The sequence below is a fragment of the Neomonachus schauinslandi genome, chromosome 3, assembly GCF_002201575.2.
Source record: "Neomonachus schauinslandi chromosome 3, ASM220157v2, whole genome shotgun sequence".
Taxonomy (NCBI): Eukaryota; Metazoa; Chordata; class Mammalia; order Carnivora; family Phocidae; genus Neomonachus; species Neomonachus schauinslandi.
In genome coordinates, this window is record NC_058405.1 from 71,845,860 (window position 1) to 71,869,033 (window position 23,174).

General features: G+C 40.7%; 1 protein-coding gene across 3 annotated transcripts in view; it reads right to left on the reverse strand.

Moving 5' to 3' along the window:
- The window catches only part of MTUS2 (microtubule associated scaffold protein 2), a 374,457-nt gene that overhangs the window by 173,310 nt on the left and 177,973 nt on the right, over nt 1–23,174 (reverse strand). For all 3 annotated transcript variants that reach the window (XM_044913210.1, XM_044913209.1, XM_021678263.2), the window contains one exon: nt 7,615–7,776. In XM_044913210.1, coding sequence (XP_044769145.1) covers nt 7,615–7,776 — 162 coding nt within the window. The remainder of the gene's footprint in view (nt 1–7,614; nt 7,777–23,174) is intronic.

Consider the following 23,174-nt stretch of genomic DNA (forward strand, 5'->3'; position numbering starts at 1 on the left):
TGCCTGTAAGGTGACTGTTACCGTATATTGTCTGTGTTCCTTTCTGGTCTATGTTGCTTTTAGCCTCTCTCTTTGCTTAGAGGACCCAAGAAGGGCCTGTTTTAATTGACTGGAACTTGGCCAGCTCCTGGAAGCCTGGCTTTTGGAATGTTCTGACTGATAGAGTGTTCTCCATACCTAAAGCCTAGGGTCACACTCTACCAATTTGCCTAGATGGTTTACACATTCAATAAGTGGTACATCTCTGTGACTGATCCATAATAAAACCTCTACAATCAGGCTCAGGTGATATGCTATTACACATCATTGTGGAAGGAATTAAATACATCTGTGACATTCTACTGAAGGGATTCTTGGAAGCTTGTGCCTGGTTTCTTTGAACTTTGCCCCATAAGCTTTCTCCCTTTGCTTTTTTTTTTTTTAACCTCTGGATCCTTTCACTGCTATAAATTGTTAACAATGAATAAAGCAACCTCTGAATCCGGTGAGTACTTCTTTGGAATCAAGCTTGAGGGGGTCTTGTCAAACCCAACAAAATATGTTTTTGCAAAATAAGTTTATTGCAATTGTTTCATGATATTGAAACACTGAAAACAATTTAAATGAACAGGTATAAACAGTTCTACAAATTAGGCTAAATCAATGTAAAGTTTTTGTAATATCATTAAAAACAACATTTTCATATATTTATCATGACATTGGAAAATGCTTGGGATATAAAGGTACCCGAAAAAGCAAGATCCAGAACTATATATAAAGCTTCAACCCAAGTATGAAAAAAGTTCCCCACCTGTACAGAAAAAAGACTGGAAGAAACGATGCTAATATATATATTAGTGGCTATTCATGGACAATGAAGTTATGAAATATTTTATTGCTTCATTTTTTCTGTATTCTTCATGTTTTCTCCTCAGAGCAAATTATTATCCTATTTTTACTGACTTATTTTAATATAGTTCAGTGCCAAATTAAAACATGTATGGAAAAGTTCTAACAATACAGAAAGAAGATAAAACTGAAAAATGAATATTTTCTTCTCATTACAACTTCTCCTTCAGTTGGACACTACACTGCTAATAGCTGTTAACTACTTAAATGATACTTTCTACGCTTTTTCTATAAATATACAAAAAAGCATAGATAAAAAGATTTATTTTTATTTCAGGTTTGGCAAAAATGGGATTTTCTGCAGCTTTTTTCCTTTGTAACAATGTATTATGGACATCTTTCCATACAATACGTACAGATCTGTCTCATTCTTTTGAAAGATTACATACCAATCTAGTGAACTGATGTATCACAGCTTACTTAAATATTTTCATACTGATGAATATTTTAGATTGTTTCCAATTTTTTAGTATTATAATCAATGTTGCAAAGAAAAGTGCCTGGACTTATGTCATTGCTGCCTAAGCAAGAGTTTTCATGTGAGAGATTCCCAGAAGTATAAACACTGGATTACACATTATATACACTTAAATTTTCATAGATGACAAACTGCCTTCTAAAAGCTTATGCAAATTTATATTCCTATTAATGCTACTATAGTGTTCATTTGCCATATTCTTACTAATGCTGGTTATAATAAACCTTTTTAATTTTTTCTAATTCAAATGAAAAAGACGGTATGTCATTAAAAAAAAAAACTAAATGTACTTAGTTACTAATGCTTTCGAACATCTTTTCATATGTTTATGGTCATTGATTATTTTGTACTTCTGTGTGAATTACCCATTCATATCTTCTACCTATTTTTCCAAGTAAGTTGTATTTTTCCAATTTTTTTCATATAACACTTTCTTGCAGCATTTTCATTCAGTTTATCTCCTTAATTCTATGATGCCTTTCATTGTGGAAATAATTATTGAAATAATTATAAAAGCTTATAGTTAAGTTTTTATATAGTTAAATCTATCAGTTTTTAAACATTTCCAGGTTTGTTTTTTTTTTAAAGATTTTATTTATTTGTCAGAGAGAGAAAGAGAGAGAAGTGAGCACAAGTAGGGGGAGTGGGAGAGGGAGAAGCAGACTCCCCGCTGAGCAGGGAGCCCGATGCGGCACTCGATCCCAGGACCCTGGGATCATGACCTGAGCTGAAGGCAGACGCTTAACCAACTGAGCCACCCAGGCATCTCTCCAGGTTTCATATCATGTTTAGAAAAGCTTACCCTATTCCAAAATTTTAAACTACTTTTTAATCATTTTATTATCAGAATAGATATGTTTAAGACAAAGTTGTTGTCCACTATGTTGTTCAACATATACATTTTTTAATTCACAGAAATAAATCTTAAAATCTTAAAAATTTGGGCTAGTAAATAAGCTTCTCTCTTCTGAAAAAGTGACATGCTCTTTTTTTTTTTTTTTTTAATCCCAGATTGTGTTTTCTTCTTTTGTTCTTGTAGCCAGGAAACTCTGGGCCTAGTTTTATCAGGATTTTCTCTCTTTATTACTTGGAGTTTTATCCTTGAATCTGTGTTATTCTGTGACCTTTACTGAATGCTACATTGGATCTTTTCTGAAGTTAGAAAGCAGTTAAATTATAAATAAATTAGAAAATGATTAAAGAAATAACAAAGGGAAAATGATTACATGAATAAATAATAAAAACTTATTATATTTAACTTAAACTTCTTCAGGTCATGGTTCTTAATCCACTTTACTATGAATTCTTGGTTTGCTAGAATTAACTGGAATCCCACTGATAAGATTATAGATCTCTTGCTCTCACTCTATTAGTTCATAACTGTTTACCTTATTGTGAGCTTCTTAAAAAATAGAACTGTTTTAATTTTCCTTGAATCCAAGTCACCCTACGGCTTAAAATAAGCACTTCAATGTTTCCTGAATGAATGAACCAGAAAAAAGTCACTCACAAAAAAAGCTCACATCAGAAATCTAGGTTAAAGGCAACAGCCCAAGTACTCCCTGGGTATGTTCTGTTGTGGGTATGTGTTGTATCTACAATTGTGGATGACAGTAATTGAGCAGATGATCCAAAGATACAAGAGCTCTGCCATCATTAGCCTGGAATCACCAAGGGAAAGAAGCAAAGCATTGCAGTTTAGAAATGTTTCCAATAACATGGGTTAAAACAAGGGTTGGCATTATCTAAGTAATTAAGAAACCCAAACACCTTACAGTCCCAAGAAATCCAATTATTTGGGGTTTAATTGTAATCTGCATGCCTACCTTTTGCTTTTTAAGTAGCTTGACACAAGGCAATGTGAAAGATGATTTTGTTTCCAAAACTAGATTTCATTTAACTCAGAAATTCAAACCAATGGAATAAATGCAAAGCTAAAATTCAGTGATAAAATTTATCTTTTAACAATGTATTGTTTCACATCCTGAGTCTTGGTTTGCCCATCTGTAATTTATAAAATAATACTGTTCTCCCTACCTCTCAGAGTTTTTGTGAGGACAAAATTAGATTTAGTACATTAAAGTATATTTATAAAGTAATACAAAGTGGAAGAGAATTCCCATTATCAAGATCACACAGCTTTCAAAAATCTCTTATGTAGCTGAAATATTTGAAAAAATAATGAAATTTTATGGGCTTAAATACTGTTGCTACCTTTCCTTCTCTCCTCCACACCTGACGTACTTGATTTCCATTTAACTGTACTTCAACTAAAACAACCACTCCTTCAACACATTTTGCTATATTATTACATAACACTTTCAACATATACTAAAGTAGAGATACTAGTCTAGTTAGTGTAATGTATTCTATTAGTCAACTTCGACAATGAGCAATATATGGTCAATGTTGTTTCATCTTCTGTAAACACCCTGACTCCACGTGCCATCATCCTGAGTTACTTTAAAGCAAATCCCAGAGAGCATACCATCGCAAGTGTGAATGTCTAAAATATGACTTTTAAAAAATCTAACCACAATTACTACATCATGTTTAAAATATTACCAATAGGTTCACATTTCCTCAGTTATCTTCGAAAAAAAATTTGGGGGTGTGTTTATTTGAACTGGGATCCAAAATAAGATCCATACTTTGCATTCCCCCTCCGTCTCTTTTTACCCCCCAACTGTTTTTTGCTTTTTGTTTTTTACAATTTTTGTTGTTGTTGTGTAAATCAGTTGGTTTGCCCTATAGTGTTTCCCACTGTTGGGGTCTGCTAATTCTATTTCCATGGCGCTATTTAATATGGTTCTCTGTCCTTGTATTTCCGGTAAATTAGTAGTTAGATCTAGAAGCCAGTTCAGATTCATTCTGCCCCCAAAACCAATTCACAGATAATATATATATTTTCATCAGTATGGTTTATAACGTCCAGTTGTATCTTTCAATTGTATCTTTCATTGCCTTCACCCCTGATTCACTAGAAGCTGTGAAAAGATATGCTATCCTATCTTGTCAGCTAGAATACTTTTATAAGAGAAACTTCCCTTCATCAACTATTTGATTGTCTTGAGGTACAGACTGAAACAGAAGCTGAAATATTTTATTATTTTCCTTATTTACCAGCTTTCAAAATAACAGGTGGTTTCCTAGCATCCTCCAAAGTGACTAGTTTCTGTTTATCTTTTGTATCATATGCCCTTGTAGATATACATATATTTTAGTGAATATTAATCTACTGCAGCTATTTTGAATCTTATTGATATTCAAACATTTTTTTAATCAGTAAGAGCTTATTCAGTTTGACATTTGTGTCCTTTTGATATAACTCTAGTAGTCTTTGAATTCTTCTTGGCTTTCTGGCAAGGCAAGATGCTCTAGGACCTGCCCTGGACCTGGACACCAGCCATTTCTTCAAGGACCCCTATCTGCCTCTACTGGGAAATGTATTTAGAGATCACAATCTGGGCACTGCTTGTGCCCTTTATTTTTCCTAGTCTACCTTTGGAAAAGATTCCTAGAGGTGGGACTGCTAAGTCAAAGAACAAATGCTCATGTGATTTTATTAGATAATGCCAAATTCCCCTGCACAAGATGCGTCCTAGGTTCTATCTCACCGGTAATGTGTGAGAGTGCCTTTTTCCCTGCACCTTCCCAACAGCAGATGTTTTCAACCTTCTGGAATTTTGCCAATCTACTAGGTGGGATATTGTAGCCCGTTGTAGTTTTACTTCACATTGTTCTACTTATGAGTGAGGTAGATTATCTTTTCATGTTCTTTTTCTAAGAACAACTGTCCAAATTCCTAGCTTATTTTTCTACAACAGTGGTTCACAAAACATGACCCCAGATCAGCAGCAGCATCACCTGGGAATTCATTAGAAATGCAAATTCTCAGGCTCCACCCTAGACCTACTGAATGGGAAAACGTGTACTTCTAGAAGGTGATTTTGAGGGCATATCATTATGTGATAAAAGCAAGGTAGAGAAAAGTATGTAGAGTAGACCACCTTTTTCCTAAACAATAGGGACATTGTGTATATATGTAAATACATATATATACATATATAATATTAATTATTATTAATTACTGAATGAGATACTCTGGGGATAAGCCCCACTAATCCATGTTTTAACAAGCCCGACAGGTGACCCTAATGTACTAAAATTTGAGAAACTTGCCTATAGGGTCGATTCAACATCTGTATTTCAACTTCCCTTAAACTTGCCTAATTATTTTCTATTTAAACTAAGGCCAAACTGTTAGTAAACTGGAACTGAAAGATCCAAATGCCATGCGGCATTCATACATTAATTGGTTGATGTATCCAATCATTAACGAATAGATATTAAGGATCACTATAGATCACTGTAGCAGGCAGTGGGGATACCGTGCTAAAACAACACAGACATGGTGCCTGGCCCCCAGAAGTTTTCCTTCCTCTGAGGAAGAACAAAACAGGTAAGTTAAGTCTAACCAAAGAGGATTACAAGGTGCCACTGCATCCTAGAGCAAGGGGCTCCAGCTAGTCTCTGGGTCAGGGAAATGCAAATTAAATGAACATTGAGATAGTATTCTACTCCCATCAGATGGACAAAGGGATCACACCTACTCCTCACAGGGATATGGGCGGACACGTGAAACACCGCAGCAACTTTGAGAAGGAATCTAGTGATACCTATTAATGCATCAAACACAGCCATCCATTCCCAGGAGTCAATCTCGTAGAAAGAATGCCTCTCGTTCAAGGACATTTGCTGCAGCATTGTTCGTAGCTAGTTACAGAGTGAATGTTCACAGTGGGGAATGGTTGAATACATAATGGTATATCCACACCAGGCAGCCATTATAAAGAATGAGCCATGCCATGATTTGAAGGTATTTCTATGATGTACTCTTTGAATAAGGAAAGCAACATGTAGAAAAATGGGGCTAATAAATTCTCAGTTATAGAAACCCACATAAACCCATAGATGCATGTTGGCATGTGATTATTTGAGCATAGATGAAAAATATGGAAGAATAGATATGAATATGGATAAGCCTTCTACAGTGGATTAGGGCTCAACACGTATCCTCTCTCCCTTTTTGTGCACTTTCTTAATTGTGCAGAAGATGGATGGCTCAGAATGGCGAGCTTGGGCACCCCGCAGACAAACAGACGTACTTGGGTGAGATGGGGGCAACATGTAGGCTGCCCCGACAAGCACCTTCACTAGTTACACCTGGGCACCAGCTGACTGCCCTGCTTCGAGTCACTAGCTTCATGGGTGTGGAGGGGCAGGGCATCCCTTCTGCTGGTCTGGGTCTAACAGACACAGCTTGGTTCTGGAGCCCTTTTAAGGTAACTGCTGCTCCCTGGATCCCAGCTTGGGGGCCGTGAGCCTGGAGCCAGAGGTGGGGCACAGAACTCCCAGATCCTTGTAGAGGCCGCAGCTCCTGTGGGGTTCCATGACTCCCTCTTGGAGGTTAGAAGCTTGGTTCTATAGTCCTTCCAGTGATTTCCCCAACACGGGACTCCAGAGCCAAATGCCAATCTGCCTAAAATAGCTTGATTCTTGTTTGTTGTTGTTGTGGTTGTTTGTTTGTTTGTTTTCTTGCAATCAAACTATACGATTCAATGGGTTACCAGCCGGGGAAGGAGTGACAGTTGTAAGAATTTAAACATATGAATATGAGAAAGTACCTTGAAAATAGTGGTATTATTGTTATTATTATTATTAATTTTTCCTTTTTTAAAATTTTATTTTATTATGTTATGTTAATCACCATACATTACGTCATTAGTTTTTGATGTAGTGTTCCATGATTCATTGTTTGCTTATAACACCCAGTGCTCCATTCAATACATGCGCTCTTTAATACCCATCACCAGGCTAACCCATCCCCCTACCCCCCTCCCCTCCAGAACCCTCAGTTTGTTTCTCAGAGTCCGTAGTCTCTCATGGTTCGTCTCCCCCTCCGATCCCCCCCTTTCATTTTTCCTTTCCAACTATCTTGTTTCAGAGGTACAGGTCTGCGATTCATCAGTCTTACACAATTCACAGCACTTACCATAGTACATACCCTCCCCAATGTCCATCACCCAGCCACCCCATCCCTCCAATGTTATGATTAATTTTAAATGCCATTTGAAACTCATCTATCATCCCATCTAAATAACTTATGTACATGGGGGCTTTGAAAAGACTTTTTAATGCAGAAAAGGTGCTCCACTGTGGAGCTTCTCCAAGGCACACGGTCTTACCAGCAGGTGTAGCTGTGGATTTGGGCGCCGGAAGCAAACTCCTGCGGGGTGTTGTCACACTGGAGGATGCTGGAGGAGCTGCCCGGCTGGCCCCCTTGGGTGTGTCTTTGGAAGGCAGAGCTGCCTTCAGAGCCGGCTGGTCTTCATTCCCAAAGGTTGACCCTGTGGGAGGCAGAGAGTGTGTTAATTATAACCTCATGAAAAATGGATGGACCCTCCTTGCCATTTGCAATTGCCAACCAATCCTAACGCCGTCATCTGCTTTAGAACTTGACCTGACTCTTAGTGAGTGGCCTTGAAAAACATTTCTCTGGAACCAGAAGTGGAAAAGAGCTCCCTTTAGTCATCGCAGAAGTCTGTCATTCAAATCCTCTGTGCAAGGGGCTCCACAAAAGACAAGAGCAGCCTCTGAAGATTTTCAACCCGTGTGTGCATGCGCACACACACACACACACACACACACAATTTGCTTATGTGGATGTGTAATTGTGTGTAAAATATGCATTTATTTGATAACTCACGGAGGATGAGCAATCCTTTTTCTGAAAACTAGTGTGAGTGACCCAGGAGAGGTGAGAGTAAGAAGAGATGTGTGCTGCTCCAAGAAGGTCATGGAGAACCTCCTGACACCCAAGTTATTTGACCTTCAGAACAAGAGGCATGGGGTGAAGGTAGAGTCATACGGAGCATGGGGACAGAGAATCTCTCTGACAGCCATGAAGTTTTTTGCCCGAAAAGCTGAGGCCTCACCAAACTACAAAGCCCCTAAATTAGAGCCTAGCTTATTGCAAAGGCAGAAGATGCTTACTGATCATTTCAGTTTACTATTCAATATAGAAACAGACTCTTTGTCTACAGGACAGTTTGTTTATAAATGAGTGCTCTGATACTCTGAACATATGGCATACTGGGATATGTGTCAGGTTTAAATGCACAAGGCCCCAAGTTTTCTTCTAGATCTTTCCAAACCTACTGTGGCTTATACATCTGTCATCTCTTAAAGACAATGACACCACCATCTAGTCCCTGTTAAAGGATCAGTCTTTTAAGTACACCTCTGAATACAGCTGCGAGGCCCAATCCACTAAATTAAATAGAGCCTGAATGTATTGGAACTACTGCTTGTTTGGAATGAAACTATCCAGTTAGAAACGTGACCATGCACTGTGGAAAAAATACAATGACAGCTGGAAGTAGTATACAGAATTTTAGAGAAAGATTAAATTTTTTGTTTTTATTCATTTTAAAAGGATAGGCATAACATTCTATTTAGATAGGACCTGCATAAAAATGATAACATTATTCAAATAGCTTCAATATTCAAAACATCCAGGAATTTCATTCAACCACTTAGAGTAAGAGATTGCTGCTTTCCTCCCTCTGAAGACCTGAAAGTCTGTTTAAAATCGGTGAGATTTGTTTTGTTTCTAAAGAAAAACGTATTTAGGAAAGAAAAAGAATGTGCTATTTCCCAGCACAGAGCCTATGTCCTACAGTTCTTTTTAGGTCTGTGCAAGGTTTTACATAGTTCTAAACAGGGCTAGGAGAACGCATTTGATCTATGCAAACAGAACAAATGCATCGAAACTTCACCAAAAGTATCTGCCCTGTATCCTGAATGTCAGATAAAGAAGCAAGCACCTGTTTGATCCAAAAACTTCATCAGGAAAAGGGACACCACACACCTGAAAAAAATAAGTCACCAGTCCAATCCTAGAATTTAGAGGATCTCTGGAGGTTTGCAGGACGTTTCAGATGGAAGGAAGGGGCCCAGCCATTGTATAGATTTCACATGGAATTACGTACTACTTAGCTTACCACTGACATATTGCTGGAATAATCTATTCACTAAAATATGTAGTGGAAGCTGAATTGAACATAAAAAGTTTCACACAGAGTCTTTTACTTAATTATTAAAGTTTCTTAAGAGAAATGTTTTGTATCATTTGTAAAGTTCAAATGCCCTTTTATCAAAACCTCTTGCACCTGGCATTGTCCTCATACTGAAATTTATTATTCAGAGCACATGTCAATTTAGAGATTTGGCAGCTTTCCAGGGTGGGAAGGAATTCATCTACTTGAAGTACAAAGTGTCAAGGAAGCTATGTGGGTGATGTACTCTCCTCTGAGAGAGGTCTTGAATTAACAAAAAAAGAAAATAAAGCAAAATAAAATAAAATAGAACTCTATTCTTGTCCACCCTTGTGGGATATAGCTGGCAGTTAACAGTATTACTCTTTGAAAACTAGCTTAAGTCAGCCAGTAATTAAAGACTCATTATTTAGTAAATGAAAAGTGTTCAGAATGGCTGCTGAATTCTATAAATGTTCCTGCTACTTCGCAACAATGCAGGCAACATTAAACCATGGTTTGATAAGAGGAAGAAAATAACTGGAAATAAACAAACTGCTTGTGTAAGCCAGGAAAATGTTCCCTTGTCAGAGTCAGTCGGTGGAGGTGGTTCATGAGTCTAATTCTGTCCCCAAATCTGGCCCGAATGATCCAGGTTATCACCTGGATAAATGGTGCAGCCCGAGGAGCAGAACAGCCAGGGTGTGCACACCCCCTCCTCCACCTCCCACCTCTCTGCCCCTCCGTTTCTTCGTCTGCAAGCACGGATACTGAGCATGGACCTCACAGAGCCATTGTGGGAAGGAAAAGAGCTAATGCTCTTTTTTTAAATGTGAATTTTTAAATGTTAAAGCAAAAGTCAGGACAAGAAAAGAGTGGTGTCTGGTGCATAGTGAGCTCTTCTGTGTTACGAACACACACAGGCTAGTTTTCAGTTCAGCGGTTGGTCATTACAGCAAATCAGTTTTTCATGGGAACCTCCAACGTATCCAGGGATTAATTTCAGATGCACTGCTCCAAGTGAGAAGAAAGGAAAGGACTGAAATAAATCTGACAGCAACTGCAGGATTAAGACTAAAGAGATACAGTGTGATTGTCCTTCAAAACATAGGATGAACTAGTTGAGACACAGGAAAAGGGGAGAATCAGGACATAAGGGACCATCACGCTTGAGAGTATCGAACACTGCAGGTTCCACTATGAGTGAAACTGTTAGGACCCAGGGCATGAGCATGATATCAAAACAGCTTTCCAGACTGCTTGTTGCAATTCGCACCCACCACAGGTAGTGACTGTTAAGACTTTAATTATGAAATTCGTTTTAATTTCTAGATCTCTGACAGGCAGTGAGGTGGAACACTTTTTTCATATTCAATTTTTTTCTTCCATAAGATACCCGCTCATAACCTCTGCCCATTTTTCTACTGAAGTATTTTGCTTTTCTAATTGACAGGTAGTTTGTTTGTTTTTTTTTTAATATTCCGGATACTGATCCTTTCTTGGTATATATTTCAAATGCTCTCCCAGTCTTTGACTAGCTTCCACGGTGGTGCCTTTATTCAGAAGTCTTTCATTTTAATGTAGTTGATTTTTCTCAGTCTTTTCCCACTTGAGTTGTATGTTATGTGTCTTAGCTTTTCATTGTCTACCTGAGATAATAAAGATGTTCTCCTACGTGTTCTTCTAAAAGGTTTAAAACTTTGTTGTTCACATTAGATCACTAATCCACCTGGAATGGAGCATGGAGTAGGGGCTGGATTTCTTGTTGCTGTTTTCTATATAGACCGCCAATTATCCCAGCCCTGTATATTGGACAGTCCATCTTCTCTGCAATATCTGACTACCAGCTGTTGTGTGTCAAGGTTCCATACAGGCCTGATTATTAGAGTAAGCTAACAACCCCCAAATTTCAGTAATTTAACAGGGCGCCTGGGTAGCTCAGTCGGTAAAGCGTCTGCCTTTAGCTCAGGTCATGATCTCAGGGTCCTGGGATTGAGCCCCATGTCTGGCCCCTGCTCAGCGGGGAGCCTGCTTCTCTCTCTCCCTCTGTCCCTCCCCCCTCCCCTCTGCTCGTTCTCTCTCAAATAAATAAATAAAATCTTTAAAATTTTTTTCAGTAATTTAACATAACAAAAGTTTATCTCTCAATCATGAATCATCTCACACCGGTAATCTGGATAATCTGCCATCCTGGGGAGCTCTACTCCAGGCAAGAACTCAGGGACTCTGGGTCCTTCCATCTTGTGTTCTTGCCCTACTCTGGGGTTCTCAAGAGACATTAATATGCAGTTGGCATATGGGGAGAAAATGAATTATTCATGGAAGGATTTTTTGGGTCAGGCCTGGAAGTCGGGTGTAACACTTCTGCCATGAGTCCAATGGCTAGGAAATGTAGTTTAGTTTATGCCCAGGAGAAAAAGGGAATCATTTGGTGAACACCTATCCAATCTGCCACTTGAGGCTCCATTTCTAAACTCTGTATTTGTTTCATTGATCTCTTTCTCTATCACTATACCAATACCATACCATATATACTTACTATCATATAAGACAAGTACCTCCAACTTCGTTCTTTTACTTTACAATTGTCTTGACCCAAATATTCTTGACCTTTCTCTTACATATAAATTCTAGAATCTGGGGCACCTGGGTGACTCAGTCGTTAGGCGTCTGCCTTCGGTTCGGGTCATGATCTCAGGATCCCGGGATTGAGCCCCACGTCAGGCTCCCTGCTCAGCAGGGAGTCTGCTTCTCCCTCTCCCTGCCTCTCCCCCTGCTTGTGTGCACGCTCTCTCTCTCTCTCTCTCTCTCATATAAATAAATAAAATCTTTAAAAGAAAAATTCTAGAATCTACTTGTCAAGTTCCAGGAAAAGTGGTCAGAATTTCCAATTAGATACAATTAAATCTTCTTTCTGAACTGCAACATAATTGAAGGAAGAGCAAGGGCAGATCTCATGTAACAGGCCATGGAGAGCAAGCGCTAATACATGTTAGCTCGGCAAACATACGCTGAGCACCAATTATGCTCTAGGTGCCATGTTAGATGACAGAGATACAAAGAAGGCAGAGTTCCATGAAAAAGCAAACACCAAATAAGTGCTTCTAAAAAAAGGCAGCACTAAAAATAATAATAATAAAATTTAAAAAATAATAAAATGGGGCACCTGGGTGGCTCCGCCAGTTAAATGTCTGACTCTTGATTTCAGCTCAGGTCATGATTTCAGGGTCGTGAGATGGAGCCCTGCATTGGGCTCCGTGGTCAGCCAGGAATCTGCTTCTCTCCTTCTCCCTCTGCTTCTGCCCCTCCCTCCAGCTTCTCTAAAATAAATAAATAAATCTTTAAAAAATAATAATAAAATAAAAAGGGGCAGCACTATACCTTAAGGGATCAAAATTTGGGATACTTTAGGTTGAAGCAATATTGGCATTTAGTGGGTAGGGCTGTCACTACCTCTGTTCAGAAGACATGCAGAAATATAAGAGACCATGGAGAACAAGGGCTAATAAATGTTAGCTGGGGGGTACCAAGGCAGGGAGAAAAAATAACATTTTTAGTAAACAATCACATTCATAAAGGGAATTTCTCTATACCATTCTTAACTCTGTGAGTTGCCAGCTTATTGTCCTTAATTCTTTCCTGTTTCAATGCCAGTGATGCACCCTGAGCTTGTCATGTTATCACCACTGAAGCATGAAGGTATTCCTCTTATCGTAGTAACTAAAGAACAATAAACTCCTGTTTCACTGCTGGACACTGTCCATCTTTTATAGATATCCAAATCATCATATCATCCACTTACTGCTTGGAAGGTAAGATCTACTTAATTAGAGTGTGAGAATTTGCAAGGTATATGTTCTGCATGGTTACAGAATCCAGATGGGTCTAGTTGAATATATAAAACTAATTGTGCCGTATTTTTCTCTTTAAACCACCAGACTTGTTCAGCACTAAGAATCCTAGGATAAAATAATTTCTTTTTTCTCTCTCCAGTACAGTTCCTAGAATTTCTTCCTTACAGTGCTTACATCCTTGAGGGGATGGATCAAGTCTTATCAAAATCTCATGGAGTTGAACCCCTACCTCATACCATATGCAAAAACTAATTTAAAATGGATCAAAGACCTAATGTAAGCACTAAAATGATAAAACTCTTAGAAGAAAACACAAATGTAAATCTTAATGACCTTGGGACTAGATAATTGTTCTTAGATATGACAGCTAAAGCACAAGTAACTAAAGAAAAAATAGGTAAGTTAGACTTCATCAAGATAAAAGCCTTTGTGCTTCAGAGGACACTATTAATAAAGTGAAAAGACAGCCCAGAGAACTGAAGAAAATATTTTCAAATCACTTATCTGATAAGGCTCTAGTATCCAGAATACATAAAGAAGATTTATAACTCCACAATAGAAAGACAAATAATTCAATTAAAAATGAGCATAGAATTCGAATAGACATTTTCCAAAGAATATATACAAATAGTCAATAAGCACATGAAAAGATGGCCAATGTCTTTAGACATTAGGGAAACTCAAATCAAAGAAACCACGGTAAACCCACTAGGATGGCTATAATAAAAAATACAGACAATAGCAAGTGTCAGTGGAGATGTGGAGAAACTGGAACCTCCCCTACACTGCTGGTGGGACTGTAATGTGGGGCAGGTGCCTTGGATGGCATACTCTTGTACAATACAGAAAAGAATATTCCTCCAGACCCACTAGTGCATTCCATCCATTATAGCAGAACAGCAAGTTCTGACATGAGGAGGATGACACTCAACTCCTCTCTGAACTCCTTCACCCTCCTCATCTACTCTCACAAAATTAGGCGTAAGTCTGAGCTGCTCTTGTCCGACACCAGAGAGGGAGGAAGACACAAGCAAATTCAGGCCACAAGAGGGGGCACCAGAGGCAGGCACTGGGGGGAGGAAGTGTGAAGGTACAGGGCACCTGATATTCCCCTGAGAAGGAGAGGCACCTACTCAACCTTCTCAGAAGGGTAATTCTGGCTTCCGCTGAGGTCAGGATGAGAAGCTGGGCTTTCTGATCCATATTCCAAGGTGCTCTTTCACTACTTCATGTATTGGAATGCCAAGAAGTTAGCCTGATTCGTAAAAAGAAGAAAGAACGGCAATGGGGGGCAGACACTAACCAGACCAGAATGAGGTTCTTAAGGGAAGGCTGTAGAAGAAAAGCAAAACCATTATTAATAATGTGAGAGCATTACCGCCAAGCCTTAAGAAACATGTTTCACTGATTTTGAATATTTATACATATTATAATGATTAAACTACTCTCTTCACTGAATTTTTTTTACAATTCTAGGCAATCAAGTTGTATAATGTCTGGCTGCATGATTGCCTAATTGATTCCTATTTCATTGATTTAGTAGTAGTTATCACTCGGTGGCAAAATTTAGTTAATTATTAGAGTACCAACTGAATATTTCATTTCCTACCTTGTGCATATTTTAACCCAGGTGTCTATTTTATTTCTCACGTTAAAGAGTTAAAGGAAACCCCCCATCTTAGCATTTCACCAAAGTTATTTCTTTGTCAAAATGAAGTAGACTAAGCCTCCTAGGTTCCAGGCTCTACGCTAGGCAGAGGGCTCAGGGCAGACATGGTCCTGACCTCACACAATGTTCCTTTTCAACAGGGGGACGCCTGGACACAAACAAGTACACAGACTGAAAGAAACACAAGGGGCAGAGCTAGAGGGAGACTCAAGGGTGAAAATCAGGTGCTTGGGGAAGGCCTCCTGGAGGAGGTGACACCTAAAGGAAACATTTCTCTCAGCTGCACACTAGCACCTGACCTCTTTTATTCTTTATTATTAATGATATCATTATCATTCTAGAAACTTAGGATCAGAGTGCCACAATCTTCCTTTCATCTCTCTTTCCCTTTCATCAACCAATGCAAGTCAATGTGCTTCCATTTCCACTCTGGGCTTCGTATTTATATCCCCTCTCTGCTCCTGTGGCTGGCCCCTAGTCAGTCTCTTGGCACCTTCTGCAGAGACAGTGGTGTCGACTCTCCTCCCCCTCCCCCCCTTCAGTTCACCCTCTTCACTGTGCCCTGCTCTTCTTCCCAAAGTACAAGTGGCTGAACACAGTCTTCCAAGTAACTCACCAACTCTGCTTTCTGGCATTCAAATTCTTCCATCATCTGGCCCAGCTGTCTTTCCTGCCTTACTTCCTGCTGCCACATCAAGGGCAGTATAAACTGCAGGCAGGATTCCCCCTGGGACTTACCGCTCTGCTAGAACCAAGGCTGTGCTTGCCACATGCTGTATGAACGAGGAAAGTACTCAGTGCGACTGTGTCCCATGACCAGTGCTTCCTGTCACAGACACTTCTTTTCTCAACTTCTGAGCCCACAGGCTCTCAAAAAGCTTCACACGTTCCCCAGCTGCTCCTGTGAATGTAGTCATGTGGAGTGAGCACAGTCAAGGTGAGGATTGTCTATGGTGTGGTATGGTGGGGTTTGAGCATTTTTGAAAACAACAAACAGAAAGACAAACATCAGCGCTTAGGCAAAATGCGTGAAGGGGAGAGAGAGGTAGAGGCTTCCAGGGGCGGAATGAATAAGTCACGGGGATGAAAGGCACAGCATAGGGGATAAGTCAACGGTATTATAATGACGTGGTCTGGTGACAGAGGGGAGCTCCACTTGCGGGGAGCACGGCATAACGTATAGACTTGCCGAGTCACTGTGTTGTACCTGAAACTAATGTAACATTGTGTGTCCACTATATTCAAATAAAAATTTTTCTTTAATGTTTTTTGTCTTTCTGCCCAAGCACCACTACCCTTCTCCCCGAGAGGGTCCCATTTACCTAATACTTTTCCTCTATATTACATTTCAAATTTTGCTTCAGTCTCACCTTAAGCCTGAATCTCTGGGTTTGATAAAGTTTGAGAGGCTAATAGTTAAGTGGTTAAGACTGCCTGGGTTCAAACCCTGGAGCCACTTCTTACTAGTTGTCTAACTTGGACAAGTTGTTTAATTTCTCTGTGCTTCATTTCTTCATCTTTAAAGGGGGATAACAGTGGTACCTACTAATTAGAGTTCTTGTAAGAGTTATTACATGTTTAGAATAAAGTGTTCAGAATAGCGTTTGGCATACATAAGCACTTAGTAAATGGTAACATTGACATCTGCCCACTAAACCCAACACAGAAGCTCATGTGAAGCCCATCGGCCCTCCCCACTCTTCTTCCAGCCACCCATCTCTCGTGGCTTTGCATCTTTCCAAGGCTTTGCATCTATCCTGCTCAGAGCCAGGCCGCTCTAGAGAACTTGGTTCTTTTGATAGCCATCTTTCTTCAGTAGCCTAAGTCCTAGTGAAAGAAAGAGAAACATATATTGTCTGTTTCACTACTTCCTCTTGACCTAGAGCAAATGGCTACTTCTCACTAAGCCAGGAGGTGGCCTCAGAGTCTTTCTCAACACAGCACTCCAGGAGGCCAGTAAATGATCCCAGCCCTGGACCAGAGAACATATCCTCATACACTCACCACCCTTACTAGGTGGGACATATCCTCATACACTCAGCATTCTTACTAGGTAGCAGGGCACACTTTTGTAGGTCAGGGGCTAAGGGGGAGAGGATTCTTCTAGGTCCAAAGGAACTTCCTGGATTCCTGCTGCAAGGCCTCAGCTCCTAAACTCTTCTGGCTGGGTTGTGACCGTAAGATTAATGGTAATAATAATAAAAGTACCATATAGCATAGTCATGAACACTATAGGCTCTGCCCAAATTCAATGCCAGATTAGAAAGTTACTCGTACTATTCTCTTTAAAAAGAGCACGTGTTAGGATGAGCACTGGGTGTTATGCGCAGCTAACGAATCGTTGAACACTACATCAAAAAATAATGTACTCTATGTTGGCTAACTGAACATAAAAAAAAAGCTAATTAAGCCTCTTTTATGAAATGGCTTCTTTATTTATCCTCCGTCTTTAGGTTAATCTAAGAATAAAACGAGAAAATGCACATTAAGCAGCGTGTCTTGTACTCAATAAATGGTAGCCGTCATCAACAGTAGGAGCCCCAGCATCTGCAGATAAAGCACTCTTATTAGCCAGTTTCTTCAAGCTCTTCATCCATCCCACATGACACCAAATGGCACCACATTTTATGAGATCCTGAGGTTCCATGCATCCCTATGGAAGTACCCTCAAGACATCCCTAACCCCACCAGATCGATAGCAGAAGCAGATGGTCCCCGCGAGTAGTGAAAGCCGACACCAACAGCCACCTCCGCCTCTGCGGGTTCCTACTGCTCCAACAGGCAGTCTTCCCAGAGCCCCGGGGCAAGGCATAATCCCCCATGTTTTCTTCTTTTGACAATGATCACAACTAAATCATCACAGAGGAGAAAAATGCCTTTGTCCCGGCAATTCTCTATCCTCCCGCTGCCCCCACGCACCCCAGAAAAGCTTCCACTTCTCCCCCCCAGAGTCCATACTAACAACAGAGCAAAGAGGATCCTCTTTCCTATTTCTTCGCAGGAAATAGGGGGAATATGGGTGCAGGTGAACTGATAAAGTGAGATTCAGAGTGCAGGGACACAAGTGTCAAAGGAAAAGCAGGCCTGGTGAATGGTCCCCCTGGGTCCCCCATCTGAGAGACCTGTGACATTCTGTCACCTGGGCAAGTCCATCAGGCCTTCACAGCCTGGTTAAATGCCACCTTCGGTATAGCATCTTCTCTCAGTTCCCTTCTAGGTTAACAGAGCCGCTATAAGAAAGACCCAGCTGGTTAACAAAGAAAGCAAAGGCTAGGTGTAATAAAAGCATCTCTCTTAAAATCCACAGAAGTAACCATGAAAGATGAAAGCCAGCATCACCCAGCCCAGGACTTCTGAACTCCCAGCACACAAATCACTTAAAGCTTACCTTTAATTTGAGAAATTCTCTTTTAATATTTACCAAGTCACATTCACAAAGGAGAGGACCTAGTCAAATATTGATGGCAGTTAGTTACTTAAAAGACCGAGGGCTAATATGACATATCAAGAGACGTTTTAGTATTTAAAAGCAACTTTTTACCATTCCCCTTTTATATCAATTAGACCAGTTGTAACAGATCCCTTTTCCCTACCTGAAGTGCTTAAAAGCTTGAGCCATCATCCACGAACGCCCTGGTTCATCACTGTGTGAATCTTTTAGTAGTGAATACCTTGGGGAAAATATTTAAACTGGAGCATTTTAATCATACACTTAATATGGGAGTTGTTAAAAGATAAGAGCATCTGATCTGAACTCAATTTAAATTCTGAAGTTATTAATATGGTATAAGAAATTATAGAAATGATCAAGGGCTCCTGTATTGGCTTTTATTAATAGAACAATAAGAAAGCTTAGGTGCTCCATTTCCACAGCTTGGATTTTGTGCTCTATTATAGTCTCCTTTTTTGTGTCACAGATTTAATTAGCTGTTTCTAGGCACCTGAGGGACTCATGGATTATTCCATGTCAAACACTGCTTTAGTGAGCCACATTATGGCAGCAAACCAAGATCAAACCCTGAGAAACCAAGTCAAATGTCGAAAAGTGGCTCATTGCAACTGAGCCCCAACCTCCTTTCCCATATATTTATAAACACTAGAGGGACTGCGAGAAGCAGTCAGGTTGTTCCATCTAGCTAAGAATTTTTGCACTCTTAAAAAAAATCATTTCTACTTAGTAGCTTCTGGCGAATACGAAACCTTTAAGGGAGAAGAAATTGAAGAGCCTCTTAGGACACAAACAGCATATTGGCTTTAAGGAGGTGTGTCAATTTGTAAAGCAAAATAATATTCAACGCTTGGTCTCTAAGAATTTTCTCTCTCCTCCTTAGAGCTAGAAAACTCCCTCTCTTCCTTCAGGCTCCATAAGGATAGCCATCTTCCTTTCTTTCTCTTTCAACATGCTGGTTGTGTTTCTCAATAAAAACTTCAGGACTCTTTCCCTTTAGCCCAGAGTTTGCAATGGAGCATCTACATCTTAGGCCAGGTGAGTCTTTGCAATGGGGGGGTGTCCTATGCACTGCAGGATGCTTGGTCTCTCCCCACTGGATGCCAATAGCACTCTTTCTCTGCCCATCCCCAAATTGTGACAATCAAAAAAATGTTTCCAGGCATTGCCAAATATCCTTTAGGGACAAAAACCATCCCAGTTGAGAACCACTGCTCTGGCTGAAAGATTAAAACATTTAGGCAAAATATAGTACTTATTTGTCTTAGTGGAAAATGAGACTAGTAATACCTAAAATCCTGCTGGGTTAACTTGATAGCTAATTTTTTAATAATTCTTGATAGTGAATTTTTGGTTAACCCTTTCAATAAATGAGGACTGTATGAATATGCTGTCTTCAATATTTAAGAATATTTTAACAAAGCTCCCCTGCTTTCCATATGTATTATTCTGATCAATCTCAGTCAAGACTGGGAAGCTGGACTGAAATCTTTCTGATTCTGATGGTCTCACCATCAAACCTTGAGCCCCCACGAGCTGCACTAGAGTCCAAATAAAAGTATCTTGAGAACATACACAGCAACTGATTTCAATTGAGACTGCATGGGGGAAACCCCAATAGGAGACAAACTGTAATGCTCTTTGAGGGGTTTATATCATCATGGTTTAACAGAGAATACGTCATTCCTTAGAAGAATCACACCGAGAAATAAACAGTTTTTAAAGCACTAAAATTGCTGGACTTACATATCAAACCAAAAGAAAGTGAGTTCTCCTTTGCTTTCCTTTGGCTGTCTATGTATTTCTGGCTATTGGCTCGGATAAAAGAGGACCATGGTCACAGAACCCCATGGGAGGTGCTGCTACGGTACTGAGAACATGGCAGCCCTGAGACAGTCATTAACTTTACCTGAGTCCTCATTTGTAACATCAGAGGATCAAGCACCACTGGGATCAAAAGACCACGTATATTGTATCTCATCCATGGTAAACCCTAGATGAATGGTAGGCTTCCCTCTCCAGGGTTCTGAAAAACGTTATGCTCATTCCTTGGTTCATGAACACAATCCTTTTCTTGAAAGTCTTTTCTTTTTTTTTTTTTAAAGATTTTATTTATTTATTTGACAGAGAGAGAGACAGCGAGAGCAGGAACACAAGCAGGGGGAGTGGGAGAGGGAGAAGCAGGCTTCCCGCGGAGCAGGGAGCCCGATGCGGGGCTCGATCCCAGGACCCTGGGATCATGACCTGAGCCGAAGGCAGGCGCTTAATGACTGAGCCACCCAGGCGCCCTTGAAAGTCTTTTCTAATACAAAATTTCAAAAACTGAAAGTCCTATTTCCATTCTTTTTTATGGCTTAAGCTATGTCTGGTACCTGCTCTCCCCACCATCACTCATGCCAAATAAAATCTCCCCTATTTAAAAACCTATCATAAAATCATTCAAGCAAACATCAAACTGTTTTTGCAAATTATCATAACCTAATCAATGGACTTTACAGCCTTTAAAGCCTTCCAGTTTTGTGAGATATAAGCAAAGGCTCAAGTTGGCCGCTTCCCACAGGGAAATTCCTCAGGGAAGGTGCCAGCAGCCTCCACCCTAAGCCTAAGGCGGTGAAGCCAGGCCCGTCTCTTGCCTTTGGATTTTATGAACCTCTAATACCAAGCTCGTGCCCCCATGAGCTTCGACTCTTGCGCATGCTCCTCTCTCTCTTCAGAGCCTGCAACAGAGCCAGTCTTGTGGGGGGCTCACCAGGCACAGGGTCTTCCCAAGTCTCTGAGGGGTGGGGCATCCCACCATCTGAGCTGCACCCAGCAGTTAGTACACGATCATACCTTCTCTCCATGTCAGCCCCCAACCCGAGCAAGGACCAGCAGATGAGTCCCCTTAACCTTTTTGTTTTTGCTGTTAAAAAAAAAAAAAAAGATCTATAAAACTGGAGAATGTTTGTAAATAGAAAACAAGTATAAATATGATTCATAGAACTCAAAATTTACAAATCAAGGTTTATAAGAGGAAGCATTTTAATTCATAGTAAAATCTGGATTCTTCATTAGTCCTAACATATGGCTGAAGAAAACAGAATCATGAGAAAGCTTCACCTTAATTAAGGGGCAGTAGCCGTGGGCCAGGTAGATACGGGGAATAATGACTGGAACCTTGTTTGTCTTCCACCCTGAACAGTAACACCCCAAAGGCTGTGTGTGCAGAAAGGAAAGAATGGGTCTGCAGCCTCGGGGCTCAAGCAGACGCGGAATAAACTGTTTCCTAAAATATGTATGAAATGCAGCACCTGCCAAGGTCTCCTTCCCTGCGGAGGCTTCTGGTGATGTGGTAGACAGCAGATAGGAACAAAACACTGGGCTACTCCAAGGGGGAAACTTTTTATTTTAAGTAGTGGCAAATTCTGACCATAAATGTAATCAAGGCGAGTGTGGTGAGCAGGACTCTAAGGCGTCTCTCAAGATGCCTGGTCCCTGGAGTGCACCCCTTGCATAATCCCCAGGATGGTGAATATGATGGGTGCTACTCCCATGACTACGTCATGTTACATGGCACATTTGCTATTAAGAAATGGAGACTACCTGGGTGGGCCTGACCTAATCACATGCACCCTTTAAAAGCACAGCATAGCTTCTCCAGCGGGACGCAGAAGAGAAAGTCAGAATCAAAGCATGACAAGGACTCAATACACTGTTGATGGCTTGGAGGTGGAGGGGACCGGTAGCAAGGAAGGAGGGCAGCCTCTGGTTGCTGAGGGTAGTTCTTGACTGACGGCTGGCAGGAAAAGGGGGACCTAAGGCCTAGAGCTGCAAAGAAGTAAATTCTGTCAACCACATGAGCTCGCAAGTGGATTCTTCCCCAGAGGCCTGGAGATGAGAGCCCAGCCCTCCCCCCACCTTGATTTCAGCCTTTGAGGCCCTGAGCAGAGAGCTCCACTCTGCCATGTGTGAGCTAATAAGTAGGTGCTGTTTTAAATGGTTAGGTTGGGGGCGCCTGGGTGGCTCAGTCGGTTAAGCATCTGCCTTCGGCTCAGGTCATGATCCCGGGGTCCTGGGATCGGGCCCCACGTTGGGCTCCCTGCTCAACAGGGGGTCTGCTTCTCCCTCTCCTCTGCCTCTCCCCCAGCTTGTGTTCTCTTTCTCTCTCGAATAAATAAAATCTTAAAAAAAAAAAAAAAAAGTAAGTGGCCAGGTTGGTGGTAAGGCGGCAATAGCAAACCCCTGCAGGCTACTAGTGCATTGGCCAGAGCTGGTCCAGCCTGGCACAGAGTAGAGGGGGGCTCAGGGGAAGGCGAGGACAGACCAGGACCACCCCGGCCACAACGCCCCACATGGACTTGTGGAGGCAATGCTGACCCCCTGAAGCCGGCGACCCTAGTAGAAAGCATACCCATGCTAGACAGTCTCAGAGAAATCTCTCAATCTTCCTGAATCTAAGTTTCCTCATCTATAAAACAGGTTCTGGTACAAACTTACAGAAATAATCTAGATTAAGCATCCAGCAGAGTTCCTGACACACAGCAGATATTCAGTGAAGGCTACCTTCTCTCTCCCTTCCAGTCTCTTTGCCATCCTCTTCGTTCTAAAACACAAAGCTAATCATTTCCCAGTTGCCAACCATTCAGTGATTCCTCACCTCTTATAGAGTAAAATCCAAGCTCCTCAGGAGCTCGAAGGCCCACCCCCTCCTTGCATCTTCTGGTCCAACATCACTGGACTAGTTATCACACTGGGAATC